General features: G+C 35.3%; 1 protein-coding gene and 1 long non-coding RNA gene across 3 annotated transcripts in view; one reads left to right on the top strand and one right to left on the bottom strand.

Moving 5' to 3' along the window:
• The window catches only part of LOC135275440 (uncharacterized), a 54,216-nt gene extending 52,621 nt beyond the window's left edge, over nucleotides 1–1,595 (bottom strand). For both annotated transcript variants that reach the window (XR_010343068.1, XR_010343069.1), the window contains exon 1: nucleotides 1,505–1,595. This is a non-coding gene — a long non-coding RNA (uncharacterized LOC135275440). The remainder of the gene's footprint in view (nucleotides 1–1,504) is intronic.
• Nucleotides 1–16,107, top strand: part of PLCZ1 (phospholipase C zeta 1) — a 69,970-nt gene extending 53,863 nt beyond the window's left edge. Inside the window, exons 8-13 of the mRNA XM_021671975.2 lie at nucleotides 1,207–1,358; nucleotides 4,744–4,860; nucleotides 5,924–6,093; nucleotides 11,098–11,227; nucleotides 15,023–15,172; nucleotides 15,981–16,107. Of these exons, the coding sequence (XP_021527650.2) occupies nucleotides 1,207–1,358; nucleotides 4,744–4,860; nucleotides 5,924–6,093; nucleotides 11,098–11,227; nucleotides 15,023–15,172; nucleotides 15,981–16,066 (805 nt within the window). The 3' untranslated portion in view covers nucleotides 16,067–16,107. The remainder of the gene's footprint in view (nucleotides 1–1,206; nucleotides 1,359–4,743; nucleotides 4,861–5,923; nucleotides 6,094–11,097; nucleotides 11,228–15,022; nucleotides 15,173–15,980) is intronic.
• Nucleotides 16,108–16,990: the final 883 nt, after the last annotated feature.

The following is a 16,990-nucleotide window of genomic DNA, read 5'->3' as shown; positions in this document are numbered from 1 at the left end:
TTAGCCTGGCATGATTGTGCATGCCTGTAGTTCGAGCTACTTGGGATGCTGAAGGAGGAGAATTGCTTGAATCCAGGAGGTGGAGGTTGCAGTGAGCCAAGATCATGCCATTGCACTCCAGCCTGGGCAACAGAATGAGATCCTGTCTCAAAAATAAATAAATAAATAAATAAAAATTTAAAAATTCTCTATAGTTGATAAATATTATGCACTCTTATGAAGCACACTTTGTGCAAAGTACAAAAGATGCAGAGATACACAACATAATTCCCCTGGTATTAGTAAAGGCAGAGATAAGAATCAATGTTTATAATATGTAGTTTTTTATGTATATACATTGGCATGATGAAAGAAGGTACATTAGGTTGTGTGTGACACAAACCCAATCCAGCTGGTTTAGATAAAATTATAATTAATTGGCCTACATAGATGAAAAATTCAGTGAAAGGGATTTTAATTTCAAAAATGACTTGATATAGCGTCTCACATAAAGTTAGCAGAACTTTCTTTCTTTCTCTAGCTTTGCTCCCACTTTCTCTGTGTTGGTGCAAGACTATTGCAAAAATTCAGCTTTATATTATTTCAGCTTCAAATCCAGTGGCATGCCTATCTCTTGGCAGAGCAAGCAATTTTTTTTTTTTTTTTTTTGGTACGTTGGCTCTTATATGGTTATGCTCACATCCCTGAACCAATGACTGTTGCTAGGGAAATGCAAAGCTCTGTTTAGCCCGCCCAATCTGCATGACACATACTTGGATTGAGCATGCAAGAAATGTTTTCCCAAAACAAAACTTGGGAAATGGCTAAAAAGAAGTGTAAAAGACATAGATACTGGGTTGTGAGATGGCAAATGTTCACTATATAATAGAAGTCATTTAAAAGTAAATTTATTCATGATAAAAATTCCTAAATTTATAAAATTCACAGGAATACACTGAGATCTTTATGAAAAAAGAAATAGTAATAATTGTAATCCTCAATACTTATTACATTAATCATGATTTTAAATTTGAGCTAGTTTATATTAACATTAAATATTTTTGTTCCCAAAAATAACCACATTGAGTTAATACAAATGGTGTTTGAGGAGATAATCTAATGAAAAGATGAAAATCATTTATTTCAAAGTATGTTTTATTAGAAAAAAATTTTTTCCCAATGATTAGCATAAAAATGTGAAATTACTGCATTTTATTTTTAGATCAGGAAGCTAAAAATTTCTCTGGCCTTATCTGATCTTGTCATTTATACTAAAGCTGAGAAATTCAGAAACTTTCAACATTCAAGATTGTATCAGCAATTTAATGAAAATAATTCTATTGGGGAGACACGAGCCCGAAAACTTTCAAAACTGAGAGGTAAATTTTTATGATTCAAATAGAATAAATGTTTAAATAAGTTAGATTCACTGCTAGGGTGTTAAGATTGCTCAATGATATTTATAAAATGTATATTCTTATACAATTGCAACATATTTAGCAAAATTTAGAAAGGGGTTACATACCTCAGGTCTTGCTAAGTTTTATTTCACAGAACATAGCCATTAATTAACTTTTCTAAGTCATGACATTTAGATTGAGAATGTCCGATGTGTCCACCTTTGTTGAAGGGTGGGGGACTGTAGTGAGCAGTTTATATAGGAGAGCAGTGGCAGGGCTGCAGAGGGAGGCAGAGCCAAATTGGAAGGCTTGAACTTTGTTCTAGGAGTGAAAGTGAGCAGGAGAGATTGAAGTCTCAGGAGTGGCATGATTCACTGCATTTCTAAACAATGCCTCTGATAGCAGCTAAAGGGTGAGCTTGCAGGCAGGAAGGTGGTAATAAAGGTTTATGGCAGTGACAGCGGAGACAGGATAAACTTTGCGTATTTAATAGGCATCAAAGCGGGTAGAGTTAATCAGACTTGGAGGCTCTATGTCTATGGCAAAGGAAGGGGAAAAAATGGCGCCCAGTCTGGACTACCAGTTGGCTGTGCAGAGTGTGCATGCCACACTGCACACCTCCAGAAGTGTCGTCTGTCTCTGTATCTTCTTTTCATTGCCTCCAATTCTAAACCTGAGGTGGTTATTTTGGCAGTGCCCAAGGTAAAACAGGGCATAAGAAAGAGAATGGGAAGAAGACTCATTATGTGGGGAGTGTCCCAGAGTTAAAAGGGAGAGGGCAACTAATTTAACAGCCAGGTGACAATTTTTTTTAGTAGTGGGGGTGGAGGGGAAGTGATGACAATAATGGATACAAAACTATAGTTGGATAGATTGAATAAGACATAGTATTTGATAGCACAACAGGTGACTACAGTCAACAATAATTTATTGTACATTTAAAAATAACTAAAATAGTATAATTGGATTGTTACACAAAGCATAAATGCTTGGGGTAGTGGATACACCACTTACCCTGATGTGATTACTATATGTGGTACGTCTGTATCAAAATATCTCATGTACTTCATAAATATATATATCTATGTACCCACAAAAATTAAAAGTTAAAAAAATGCAATCTATCATCTTGTGTAGAAATACCACAGAAGGAAAATCAGTACCTACAATTGACTTGAGAAAAATTGCTGTTTGGGAATGCAGATTCTGATATATTTAATGATTAACCTTATTGGGCTGGTCACAGGTACTCAAGGATTTTGAAGAATACTTTAGTTCATATTCTCTATCTATTAGAGAGATACTGGATTTTTTAAAGGCTCTTTTCTTTTTTTTAACCGTGGGTTGTAATGAAAAATCAATTCGGTAGGTCTGGACTACAGTTAAATAATAGCATAGGATAGAGTAGTGTAGAGTAGAATGGAATGGAATAAAATAGAAGAAGACTGTATTGTAAGCACTAATAATAAGTATGGTTTTATGAAGCAATTGTGCAAGGTGCATGTGTGTTGGACTGTAAAATGTATTTCTTACTGTAAGGTATGCTTAAGAGAGTTTGAATGACATGCTTTACTTGTCTCTGTTCCTTCAAATTATTGTATTGTTTGTTGTTGTTCATGAGGACAGGACCTGTACACAGCATAGATTAATTATATTACTTTCATCATATTAAAAACTTGCAAAAAATTTGGAAAAGAATTGGATAGTTCTGAGTAGAGTCAAAGTGTAGCATTACCATCTCTTGGAAGGGGTATAGAGCATTTTTCTTGCACCAAAAGTTAATAGTAAATAATTAATGAAGTCAGCAAAGGTTTAACTTCAAGGATGCCAATTATTATAAACATAATAAAAATCATTAAAAATAATGTTGTAGATGAATATTATTGAAATGAAATGATGTTCACACTATTTTAGTAAATTAAAATAGTGTTTTATGAAAGGGGGCAACCATTATCATTCAACTAAAAATTATACACATACAAAAGAATGGAAAGGTATATATCAAGGAGTTATCAGTGGTTATCAATTGGATGATGACATATGGTTTTATTTGCTCTTTGATGTGCTCCTATTTTACAGTGAACATGAACTGCATTTGTAATAACAAAAATGTTTAATTTATAATATAAAGGTTAATCTCAGAAATAACAAAATCATATTATGTTAAGAGACCTTAGTCATCGTTCATATTTATTACTTTGTAAATGAGAAACATTAAACTTAGAAGAGTATGTGTTTTGCCTAAGGACAGACATCTGTTAGGACTAGATAAGGGAGTATGATAATTAGACACCTATGTGGCATTAATACACACATAGTTTTGAGAGAAACTTTCTCTCAAGGAATGTGTAACTTTGAAAATGCATATTGATAAAATTAACTGCAATTTTTAATTTGACAATGCTTCCTAAATAATAGTATTTAGGGTGAGGGGGAAGGTGATTCTATTCTAGTTGGATTAGTAAATCAAGTAAGCCATAAGCAATAACCATTCTCCCACGACGAGTCACTACGTCAGCAGGAATGGTTGCAGAAACAGGATCTGGTTAATGAAGAAAGAAAAACCTTGGAGAAGCATGAAATCTGTGTTCAAAAATTTGAGGAAGGTGCCAAATGATAAAGGGTATAAGTTAGTTTGAATCTCAAGTGACTTAAATATTACATAGAAAAGAAGAAACACAAATAATACATACAGAAACTGAAACAGATTGCATGTGTATGTTTGTTCCTGTACGTGTGTATACTACAAGTACGTAAAGATTATCCAAGTAAGAAAGACATTTGAAATAATTAAAAGCAATCAGAGTTTTTCAAAAGAAGGATGTAAACTCAGATTGAATAAACTTAGGGGAAAGATGCTGGAGTGAAGGGGTTGGAAGTTGAACTGGACAACTCTGAGGTACCTTTCGACCCTGAGAATCTGTGAAAGTAGGATTAATTTAGCTGGAATCATATAGCTTTGTGTGACTTCCATGTGATTCTGCCCTACTGCAAAAATCAAAATGGAAAAATAATGGGGGAAAATGCTGCTTTTGTTTTGAAAAATGCATGCATTTTATTTTGGAATTTCATGTATTATTACAACAAAGTGAAATAATTTATATGTAAAAAATATATAAATTATCTAATGAATTTTTTCCTTGAATAATCAGTGCACATAAATTTTATGATAAAATTGTCACTAACATCTAATTATACTATAAACAAAGGCATGGATTTATTCTGATTTTCATGCATTGCAAATTTTTGCCAAGATAATACATACAAAAATTTTTGAAACTATTGTAGAATTATATGGTATATATAGAAATAGTGGCTTAATTCATTTGAACTCTTTCACAATGTTTTAATCATTCTTTTTCAGTCCATGAGTTTATTTTTCACACCAGGAAGTTCATTACCAGAATATATCCCAAAGCAACAAGAGCAGACTCTTCTAATTTTAATCCCCAAGAATTCTGGAATATAGGTTGTCAAATGGGTATGTTATATAGGATATTGAGTTGTTTGCAAAAGTAACATAAAATGAATTCACTTTATGGATGTATGAAACATTCATGCAAAAGACTTTTTGTAAAGATTTTTTTGTTCCTGGGGGATTTATGTTCAGGCACTAATGGTGAATCATGGGTTTTAAGAATTGAAGACATTCCTAACTGGGTTGAAGCAGGGTGAATCTGGGTGATGGTTTAGGGAATGGTGGTTAAATTCATGAGGAGTTAATATGAGACGTATGGTGGAAGAAGGGCACAAGGAAACCCAAATGGACACTGAAGATCAAATTCCTTTGCTTGAGATATGTTCAAGGCCTCTTCAAATCAATTGACCTCTATCATTTATACTTGACATGAGCTTCTACATTCATAGCCTTGAAAAGTGAGTAAGATTGCACAACTTTGTTATTTGTCCTCACCAGACTCATTCCAAATTGCACAGCTGGTACAGCACTGCACTAACCGGTCAGAAAGTACCAGGTGTTACCCTTCTTCTACTGGATTGTGGCAAGGCCTGCAGGTGTGAGGAGGGGGAATAGTAGGGCTGGGTGGGAGTAGAGGGTGGTACTCTCTACAGTGGCTATTTACCAGCCTGTATCTAGGATACTTCCCTATTTTAACGACAATTATGGCTTTGCCTGTTTCTCACTTTCTCCTCAAGTGACAAAAGCATCACTTAGACTTGAAAATTTATGACATAGTTGATGGCTTTACTTCTTGCATTTAATGTACTGATACTCTTTATTGTCATATTTGTTAAGTGTCACCTGACATGAACATCATTATTCTATACTCTATACTGAATACCATTTTGATTTCTTTACTCAAAGCTGTGTAGTAACTTATAACAGATTAAACTTTGGAACTCATTAATATGGACATGGCAGAAGAAAAAGGTTTAAAAATCATGAATTATTAGGATAATGATGTTTGCTCATAGAACATTCGGGGATATAAAATCCATGATTAGAGTTCAGTAAATGGTTTAATTGTGTTCCTTTATTTGTATTCTCTATTTCCTGATAATGTCAAAATACTTCTTTCTTACAGTGGCTTTAAATTTCCAGACTCCTGGTCTGCCTATGGATCTGCAAAATGGGAAATTTTTGGATAATGGTGGTTCTGGATATATTTTGAAACCACATTTCTTAAGAGATAGTAAATCAGACTTTAACCCAAGTAACATAAAAGAGAGTATGCCAGTTACACTTACAATAAGGGTAAGATGAATAACTTTTCTTTTACATTTTTTGGTTATTATATAAACTATATAGTGTTCATTAGTATTTTGAGTTCCACTGATTTGCTTTAATTTCCTTTAAGTTTCTGTTAATCTTTTCAGGTACTATATGTGGGTAGTATTTCAGCATCCTTCTACATCTGAAAAATGTCTTCCTGTTGCAATTTTACATGAATGATTAGCTGCCTGTGATTAGACATATTGAGGCTAAAACCTTTCCTCTCAAAGTTCTACTTATATGATTTCATTATATTTAGGAATTTAATATTGTGAGATACAGGTCACAGGCCAGCCCACTAATTATGTTGTAAACATTGCTTTTTCTTGCCTTTGATGGATTTTACCAGGAAATTTTATGAACTGTTGTCTTTTCCTCAGTGTCCACTATTAGGCTTTTGTAGGTCAGGATTTTTTCCCCCATATGTCTGTGAATATCATTTGCTTACTTAAAAAGAAAAATTATCCATATGTCTTTCTCCAGTATCTGTCTTCTGTCTCTGTTAATTTGTGTCGACTTTAACATATTCCCTTTTCCACTGCATGTTGGGAGAGCTTTTAACATTTTTTATCCGTTATGTTGATGATTCAAAGTCTGCATTTGATTTTGTTCCTTACTGATTTAATTTTAATTTTAATGTAATGATTTTTTTCTCCTGCCTTATTAGTCCTCCTGCTCCATTGCAGTTGACTCCTATTGCTTCCTTTTTATTTCTGTCTGAATCCCACTTAGTACCCTTCCTCCAAACTCTTGTCTTACTATTTTATCTTTTTTTAAATTACATCCTGTAAAACCTTACGGAGCACAAAAGCAGTGTCTAAGATTTTTTTCCATTAGTAAAGACTTTTCAAAACATCTTTCTTGTTCCTCTATAACCTAAATGCTATGTTTATTTTCTTTTTAAAATGTCACCAAATCTTTTGAAAAACCTCTAGTTGCTTTTTCTCTCCACTTATGAGCAATTCTATTTTAGGGTGTAACTGTATCTGTTGTTTGCAAATCAATAGAGTGGGTATGGTTTCATTGGCCCTTCTTTCTATTTAATTGGTTACTCCTAGAACTGTATAAACCATCTCAGATCCTACCTGGAATTTTGTAAGTACTTATGTTTCCATCCCTGACCAGCATGTCATTACTTAGTGAAGCTCTGCTAGCTGCTGAGTGCTCCCCTGCTCCTCATTACCTGGCTGTCAGAGTGCAGGAAATGCTGGTGCTTCCAGAATGTGCTTCTCCTGCAACTCTTCCTAGCTCACCTCCTTTTTCCACCATCCTAATACCACAGGATTTGGGAAACTACATGCCACATCTACTTCAGGCCCTAGCCACTTTATCTCAGCTGAGAATGAGAGGATTGAGAGCTGTTTTCCAGAAATTAATGTGGAAAGTGTAGCAAAGATGAACAGGACTAGAAAGATCCTGACCATTGCAGGAAACAGTGCCTATGAAGTATGTAGCTGACTTTTCTATTGTCTGTTAAGGAGTTTGTAACTCAAACGTAGAAGCATTTAGTGGATAGAAAGCAATTGCCTACAACACTGGATCATTAATATTCTTTCAAGGTCTGGCAAAGTATTAACCACTGAGTTCACTTTAACCGTTATCATAATGTTGGCATCCTTTTTGTAGCTGATCTGGTTAAAAAGAAATGGCAAATCAACCAGGTTGAAGATTCCTTCCATTTCTACACACATTGCTTTTCTGTGCTCTGGGACTGGACTCTCCTTTTACCCTCTACCTTCCAAGTGATTGTCACTTTTATTTGTGGCTTCCTCTTTCTCTGCCTTCCCTTAAGATAATTATGTTAACTAAAGTCTTTCCTTAAACCTTGTCTCAAATGATTCTCCTTGGGTTCTGTTACATAAACATTCATAGTTTCACCACCAACAATGCTCAAGTTTTAATTGGACCTCATTTTGGGAATCTAAAGGCATCTTTTAGCTCACTGAGCATCCTCACCTCCGTAATCACCATTCTGTCAAAGTTAAAATATTAAAACTTGAACATCCCTTCCTAGTCAAATCTACTTCTACTCTTATTTAAATTTCCACAAATGGCTTCATTCTTCCACTCTGCTCAGACTAAAAAATTGAGAACCATTCTAATCTTCCACATAGCCTTCATTTCCCACATGCAGACCAACTTTAAATTCTATGATTCTATTCCTAAATGTTTTCCTTCTCCATTCTCTTGATCCGACCTACTTTGCTGCTGTCCTGTATCAGGAATTTACTACCTGTCAACAGGTCTATTCATTTGGCTTCCTGATGGTTTCAGGTAGTTTGTCTCAGTCCTCCATCTCTATCCTCCACAGGTTGACCAGACAGATTTTGCTACAGTGCTAATCTGATCATGCATATATAGTATTTATTTGTGTCTCTTGACTACTTTCTTAGGCCTTGGCCTACTTGTCTGGCCCTATCTCTCACCACTTCTCGTCTTTCACCCTGTTCTACAACCATATGGAACTGGGATCCTTCTCTAACCATGACTCCCCTCCATGAATTGCGTTTGTTCTTCCTGTCACAGAGTATTCTTTCAGCCTTCACCTGCCTACTCCATTTTGACTCATTTTTCAAGACTTAGGAATCACTTCTTTTTGAAAGCATTTTCCTAGGCTAGGTTAGCTGTGCTTCTTTTTGTAGCTTTGTTTTCCATAACACCCTCTGCATGCATATATTACACATTTATCACATTTATCACAAGGTTTTATAACTGTTCATTTATTTGTTACTTGTCTTCTTCATTTGTGTGAGGATTTCTTAAGGATAAGAGATGTGGGTGAGTGCGGTGGCTCACGCCTGTAATCCTAGCACTTTGGGAGGCTGAGGTGGGAGGATCACCTGAGGTCAGGAGTTTGAGACCAGCCTGGTCAACATGGTGAAATCCTGTTTCTACTAAAAATACAAAAAATAAGCTGAATGTTGTGGTACATGCCTGTAATCCCAGCTATTCAGGAGGCTGAGGCAGGAGAATTGCTTGAACCCAGGAGGTGGAGGTTGCAGTGGGACGAGATCATGCCATTGCACTCCAGCTTGGGCAATAAGAGCTAAACTTCATCTCAAAAAAAAAAAAAAGATGTGTTATGTTCCATTCTTATTTGTGCATAACACAAAGTATACAGCCAATACGTCTAGGTTCATTGAAGAAATACATTATTTTTTCTGGTACGAATAGTAAAGAGAACATATGTTCTCTTTTATTGAGAAAGTGAAGGTGGAAGGCAGCTAGTGTGCACAAATGATCACAAATGCCACCTTTGTATTCTGAGGAGTCTCTTGTTGAGATGTGTCATGGAGAGTTAATAATTCTCAGGGAAGCTGCTGCCATGGCCATGTGGGTCTTTGTCTGTTGCCTTGATCACTCTAGGGAGCTTTATGATCACTTTTTGACTTGCACAGATTGTAAAGGCATGATTTGGGAATCTGAGGGCCTAGTTTTACTGTAAGCGTTCTTAAGTTCTTGATGAAGGGATTTGACATTTCTGCTTTACTCTTGTCATCTGCAATCTGAGAGTTTTGGTCTAGGCCAGTTATTTTCAAATTTATAAAAACTACAGGACTGCTTTCTAAATCCAAAATCTTATGAGTAAGGCCATGGATAACACAGTGTTGATTATCATGGACTTTTTGTTTGACATTCATTCCTCTGCACTGGCTCCTCTACAAACATATTTGTAAATTTGTTTGCACATCAATATTCCCTGAATCAGGGGTGTCCAATCTTTTGAAAGCTGATAGCTGATGAACTTTAAAAAATGCAAAAAATATCTCATAATGTTTTAAGAAAGTTGACGAATTTGTGTTGGGCCACATTCAAAGCCACCCTGGCTGCATGTAGGCCACAGGTTGGACAAGTTTGCCCTATATTCTCACTCAGTTTTGGTATCCAATTATGTTTTTCAAAATTAGGTAATTTTTTTTTTCTGGAATGAGTTACACCAAGCTGAACCTACTCCATTTTAGTGTAAGGGTCTATTACCTGGAGAGTGATATTTAGCTAGTCTGCAGTGGCATTGGGACCAGTGTACTAAATGTTAATGGCCATTGTTCTTTCTAATTACTTTGATGTCTGTTTATGCTGATGCCCATTCCACACTGATTGCTAAATAGTTGCACAGTCACACTGGCTTCTAGCTAATGCCATAATCTGTGGAATTAGGAAAAATTACACATTAGTGGTTTTTCTTTTCCTTTCTTTTCTCTTCTCCTCCTTCTCTCCCTCCTTTCTTCCCTCTTTTCCTTCCTTTATTCCTTTATAATCAAACTTAATTATATATTTGTTTCTCCTTAGGTAATCTTCAGAAATTAGAATTATGCCTTAATTTTTGTAACTACATTTTTAGGCTTATGTCTTCTATCTCTTAGCTTAAGTTAGAACATTTCAAATATAGTTTTCTTGTGTGCTCATTTTGCTCCTTAAATTAAAACCAATCTTTGCTTCAACAGTTAGCTTAGCAAATAAAAATTTAAATGCAATTATTATTAATTACTTTGTTAAGAGTTTTTTGGATACCTGGTCCCTAATATACATATAAAATAACTGATTTTGTTAAACTATGAAAATGCTATCATGGGAAATTAAATGGTACTTTTTTAAAAGTAATATTTATATTGCTTTTAATTTTTTTGCAGCATATATATGTATATGCATTAAAAAACAGTACATGTTATCAGAGTAACTCAATCTGAATCCCATAAAATGTGATAATAACAAATGATTTTAAAACAAAAATATGTTAATGAATCAAAAATTATGGACATTGTGGATTCCACTAATATTTTGGACATATTCTTGGTGTTTGTCTACTCATAATTGAGGATAAAAGATTTAAATTTTAAAATTTGTACTATATATTATATTCCACTTTCAATTTTTGTGGGAACTTACAGTCTATCAACTTTTTGCAATACATAATTTAATTTTGAGATAAACGGTGATGTAACTTAATATCTTGCTAAATTCTTATATTCATATATATTTGTGCAGCTCATCAGTGGTATCCAGTTGCCTCTTAGTCATTCATCATCTAACAAAGGTGACACGTTAGTAATTATAGAAGTTTTTGGTGTTCCAAATGATCAAATGAAGCAACAGACTCGTGTAATTAAAAAAAATGGTGAGCTCCTAATATACCTTATTGAACTTCCATTAGACTTCTTGTTGGAAAGCTTACAAATTATATGTTGATAGAGTTTTTATACAAATTTATTATTTGTAAGGCAACAGTTTTCCATTACATCCAAAATTAGCAAAAAAAAAAAAAATTTTTACAATGATTAGGTCGTTTAGCTATATTTTTGGATTATGGATATAGAAATTTATCTGACCTGCAAAATTACTGCTTAAAAAAATTTACCTCCTATTTTATGTTTTCCCTTATACCACTGAATTAAGAAAGACATTTTGACAGCCTCAAATCTACTTACCTTCATTCTAGCCTTTGTATTTAATCAAAAATCTGTAATTTTTGAGGTAGTATATTATGTATTTTTATAATGAATTATTTGAATAATTTTAGATTAAATGTCTGTGGCTTCTGAATCAGGCTAAGGATGCCATAGAAACTTATGGATATAATATTTCAATAATTCAGTCATTTTTGCCATAAGAGAAGTGCAGAATTAGAGGAAATAACTTTGGTAAGATTTTCAGCATTCTGGCATGCCATGACATCTTATACAGTATAGTACTGGCATTGCCATTTCCTCTCTGAGGTTGAAATGACTAAGGAAATTAGAAAAGGATGGGTTCCTGGGATTGACCCCTCGTCAGGATCACCTTGAAGGAGACATTGGAACTGATTCTTGAGTCTGGAATCTTCTTCAAGGTATATTCCTAAAGCAAAAAGTGAACATCATTTCAGAATCTGGCAAAATGCTCCAGGCCAAATGGCACCAATAGAGGAGCAGGCAGAGTTTTCTTTTTCTTTATCTTCTTGGATGATAATTTCTAACAATGCCTGTAGTCTGCCTCCCTTGCACTCCCCTGTATACTTCCTATGTGGCCTCTAGAGCAAAAGTCATGGAAAAATATTTGGGAAGTATTTACTGCCTTATCCCATGTTATCAATGGGAAGGGATATTGATGAAGACTTCCTGCCTCATTTGACACCCTTTAAAGTTGAAGGCACATTGCTATGGCTGTGTCCAGAGATATTAACTGCTGATGTCACGAAGCTTATAGTAATCTATCTCTTGTTCCCTCCATCCTCTACTTGAATCCTCATCGCAAAATGCTTAGAACCTTAATTTATTCAATGCACTCCTTATAATACTATGATTCTAGAATTTTAATTACATCTATCGATTTTATGGGAATATCCTTGCAGAAAATCAGTTTGGTTTATCAAACATTACTGAGTCTCTGCTATGCTAAAAGCCTTGTGCTAAGCAGTAAAAGATGTAAAATCTGTTTATTAAATTTATTCTTATATATGGACCAAATAGCTCTGCTATAGATAGTTTATAGTTCAATGTGAAAGATGAGATATAAGTAAAACAATGATGATTTAGAGTACTTAGTACTTCAAGGAGAGTACAAAGAATTGTACTGGAAGGGGGCACTTTTGGAGATGGTTCGTGGAGAATGAGTAGAATTTTTTAGAGATTGGGGACAAGGACATTTAAGGCAGAAGACATAATATAAATCCTAAAATATGAAGAAAACACAATTTAAACATGCTAGAGAAAAGCCAAGAAACTCAAGATGGGTGGAAGATAGGGCGCTTAAGAAAGATTAGAGAGAGATAAAATGAGAAAGTTATTTAGGGAGAGTCATGGAAAATCTCGAAAGCCATGCTGAGGTGTCAGAACTTTCTCTTTTTTTCTAGAAAATGGATAAAATTCAGACTTTTAAAGAGGGCCATAACTCTAACAGAGTTGAGTGTTAGGTTGTTTCTGCAGATTTGAGATGAAGAAGTATAAGAGAGGGAAATGAGAAATACAAAGCAGAGTCAGGATAAAATTTCAGTGGTTAGAGGATATAAAAGCCATGATGTAAAGGAGGCTATGGCATTGGGAAAGGACTGGGGGATGTAAGTGAGAAACACTGTGCAGGAGTCAATGTCCAGATGGCTGCACAAGAAGGATTTTAAGATGGTTTAGCTAGACATGAGAGTCTGGGAGGAAAAGGATAACATTTGGTTAAAGTGTGGAAGTAATTCTTCAGTTTTGGTCATATCTGGGAGAACTGTTTTCATCACTATCAGACTTTGCATCTTTGTTTACCTTTTTTTATATTGACATCTAAAAGTGAGGGCTTTCTCTTATAATTAATCATAGTATTTTGTATGTATGTGTGTGTGTGTGTGAGAGAGAGAGAGAGAGAGAGACAGAGAGAGGGAGATACAAGAGGAGGATGGAAGGGAGGCAGAGGCATAAATGTAATGAAGTAGGATTGGAGGAAGAAGAAATCAGTATAAACATTTTCTGCAGGTGTTTTGCAGTGTCTATAAAGAATTGACTATAAACCTGCCTCTGTACTCCATGAAATTACTTTTCTTCTTAGGTCAAGGTAATGTGGTCATTATTCCAGCATGAGCCAATTAGTTTACTATTTCTGTGGGCATAGACCGCACCCTGGATTGCTATGTGGTAAATGTGCTCTTGTGACCACAGGTGCACCATAGAAAACATAGATGTAGTATAATTAGAAATTCATCAGTGCTTCTGGAAATGTAAGTCAAACAAAAACTATTGATGTAGAAAGTGTAACATGGCCTTTGTAAATGAAAAATAATGCATATAATTCCTCCCTAAACCTTTGAGTCTTTATTAAGTAGAGTTTATATTTAATCCGATTGTGAACTTCCCGCTTCTGTTAAATTATGCTTTACTTTTTGGATGATTTGGGTCATATTGTGACACAATTTGCATTTCTTGCCTGGCAAGAAATTAGTTGTTTGGGATGATTTATTTTCCTAGAGATTGAAATTCATCAACTTTGGACTTTGAAAGGTGCACTTAGTCTAAAGAAGGATCAAGAGCTGGCTTTAGTTTGTTATCTAGCTTTCAGTCTAACAACTATTTATGAAGTTCTTCCCATAACGAGACTGACTGTATTAGTCTGTTTTCACATTGCTCTAAAGATACTACTGGAGACTGGGTAATTCATAAAGGAAAGAGGTTTAATTGACTCACAGTTCCACATGGCTGAGGAGGCCTCAGGAAACTTACAATCATGGCAGAAGGTGAGGGGGAAACAAAGGTGGACCTTTTCATGTGGTGGCAGGAAAAAGAGTGCTAGCAAGAGTGAGGAAAACTGCCTTATAAAACCATCAGATCTCATGAGTACTCACTCACTATCATGAGAACAGCATGGGAGAAATTGTCCTTTTAATCCAATCACTTCCCACCAGGTCTTTTCCTAAACACCTGAGGATTGCAATTCAAGATGAGATTTGGGTGGGGCCACAAAGTCTAACCGTATCAAGGACTTAGTATAGAAAAATGATGTTACTTGATTTTCTTCCTGTCTCAGCTTATTTGCTAAAGAATTGCCAAACACATCAGTCATATTGCCTAATGCTTGAAAACTTCTGCTCTGAAGTCAGACTCCCCGTGTTTGAATTCCTGCTCTGCCACTTAATGACCACGTATGTGAAACCTTCAGGAAATTATATAACATATTCGTGGCTCAGTTTTCCCATCCTACCCTAATGGGGTGGTTATCAGGATGAATTGAGTTGATCCATGTAAAGTTGGCCATTGCCAACAGCAATTGTAAACACTCAATATTGTTTGATTATTATTCCTGTCACGCTGAGTATGTTAAAAACCTATGTGTTCTAAAACACAAGATATTATTATTGTTAAAGGGTTAAAAAAAGAAAAAGTTTGGAGAACAAGTGTCATCTATTTTTTTCATATATATGGTATCTACTATTCTTTGTATCTTCTTTTTTATATTTCAGCTTTTAGTCCAAGATGGAATGAAACATTCACATTTATTATTCATGTACCAGAACTGGCATTAATACGTTTTGTTGTTGAAAGTCAAGGTTTAATAGCAGGAAATGAATTTCTTGGGCAATATACTTTGCCACTTCTATGCATGAACAAAGGTAATGTTTTTAAAAGTTAGATGATTGTACAAACATTTAAATATAACTTGTCTATATCAAGACACATTTTGACATACCAAATAGCTCTATCCACAAAGTAGGATATAAAGGAAACTTTATGTATTGATACATATTTTTTTCTCTGTGGAATTATAGAAATGTGTTCTCATGTGGAAGGTGGGGTGGGGGTGTGGGACTGACAGGAAGGCTAATTAGACAAACTTGGCATGTATAAGCATTTCTTTACATGCATCAGAGTTCTTCTGCTTCAGTGAAGAGTAGTCATGACTACCATAAAGAAATGATGATGGGTGGCAACCAGAAGGGAGAAGCAGTGACTCATTCTTCCTGCCTGAGGAGAAGAGACTGGGAGCCTGAGACTATCCTTTCCTGACCCCTTTTCAGGGCTATCTTTGTGTTGCAGAGTCACCCTTCCAGGGTGATTTACACTGTGCTCCCAATTACCTCTTTTCAATATGCTTACTTTTCTAACAGCATCTGAACCTCCTCTGTGCCTAGGAAACAGGGTCTTCCTGAAGCAGAAGGATGGGGGCTAATTTTGGATCATGCTGCACTTTGCGGAAGGAGAAGTATGAGCTGTGTGCTCAGTGCTGGGCAGTAGGAAGTCAGAATAGAAAATGCACATATTTAATTTTTGTGGAAGATTAATATACCAGATGGGAATGTAACTCTATAGTCATGGTTTTTAATGTATGCTTAGTAAAGAGCTCTTCTTTCTCAGCAAGGCTACTGGGGCCACCACTGATTAATTGGTTACTGGTCTAATTAGACATAATTTCTTTTTCAGGTTACCGTCGTGTTCCTCTGCTGTCCAGAATGGGTGAGAGCCTTGAGCCTGCTTCACTGTTTGTTTATGTTTGGTACATCAGATAACAGCTAATGATATCTGACATATCGCTATCTATGCATCACAATAAAACAGCCAAAATGAATGTCTATATGTTTTCTTTTTAAACATAAAGAAAAAGGAGTACTCATAAAACTAGAAATATTGAGCTCATTCATTTAAAAATATACAAAATAAATCAGTGGAAGAAAGAAAACGGAAACTTCAGAGGGTCCTGACCCAGCATGGCACTCTTGTTAGCTGATTTCTCCTGCCATTCTGCTGTTGAGTTGCTTTCAACTGGCTTGTACCATTTTTAATTACTAGAATTTATAAGCTTTTGAAATATGTCTGATTGTAAAAGATACATTGGTAAATATTTAGCAGTATAAAATAAATGTGAAATCTAAGAGTGTTTTAACTTCTAGACATCCACTACTGCATGTTTTCATGGGAAGGAATTAGATTGCTAGGCCCTCTGAGCCTTTCATATCCTGGAGAGTAATTAGCCCCTGCATTCTTATGCTCGTTCTTAGATGGTGTGCACTGGAGTTGGTACCCTGTAATTAGACAGCCATTTTTATGAGTGTATATAAAATTGATTTGCATGCAAACTGTATTCAGGCTCCATATCTATAAAAGAGATCTGTGTGGACTTACATGCTTAGATCTTGAATTAATTTGCAGTATTTCTTAATCTGGACTAAATATACTTTCAAAATGGTCTCTTGGTCAAAGATGAGATTCCTGTGCTATCTCATCTGCTGGACTTATTATTTTATTATTATTATTATTATTGAGATGGAGTTTTGCTCTTCTTGCCCAGGCTGGAGTGCAACGGCGTGATCTCAGCTGTACTGCAACAGCCACCTCCCGGGTTCAAGCAATTCTCCTGTGTCAGCCTCCTAAGTAGCTCAGATTATAGGCATGCGCCACCATACATGGCTAATTTTGTATTTTTAGTAAAGATG

This window comes from Aotus nancymaae, unplaced genomic scaffold, assembly GCF_030222135.1.
Source record: "Aotus nancymaae isolate 86718 unplaced genomic scaffold, 86718_ANA_hifiasm-v0.15.2.pri h1tg000016l, whole genome shotgun sequence".
NCBI lineage: Eukaryota > Metazoa > Chordata > Mammalia > Primates > Aotidae > Aotus > Aotus nancymaae.
Note: the sequence above shows the minus strand (reverse complement) of the source record. Positions and strands in the feature narration are given on the sequence as shown.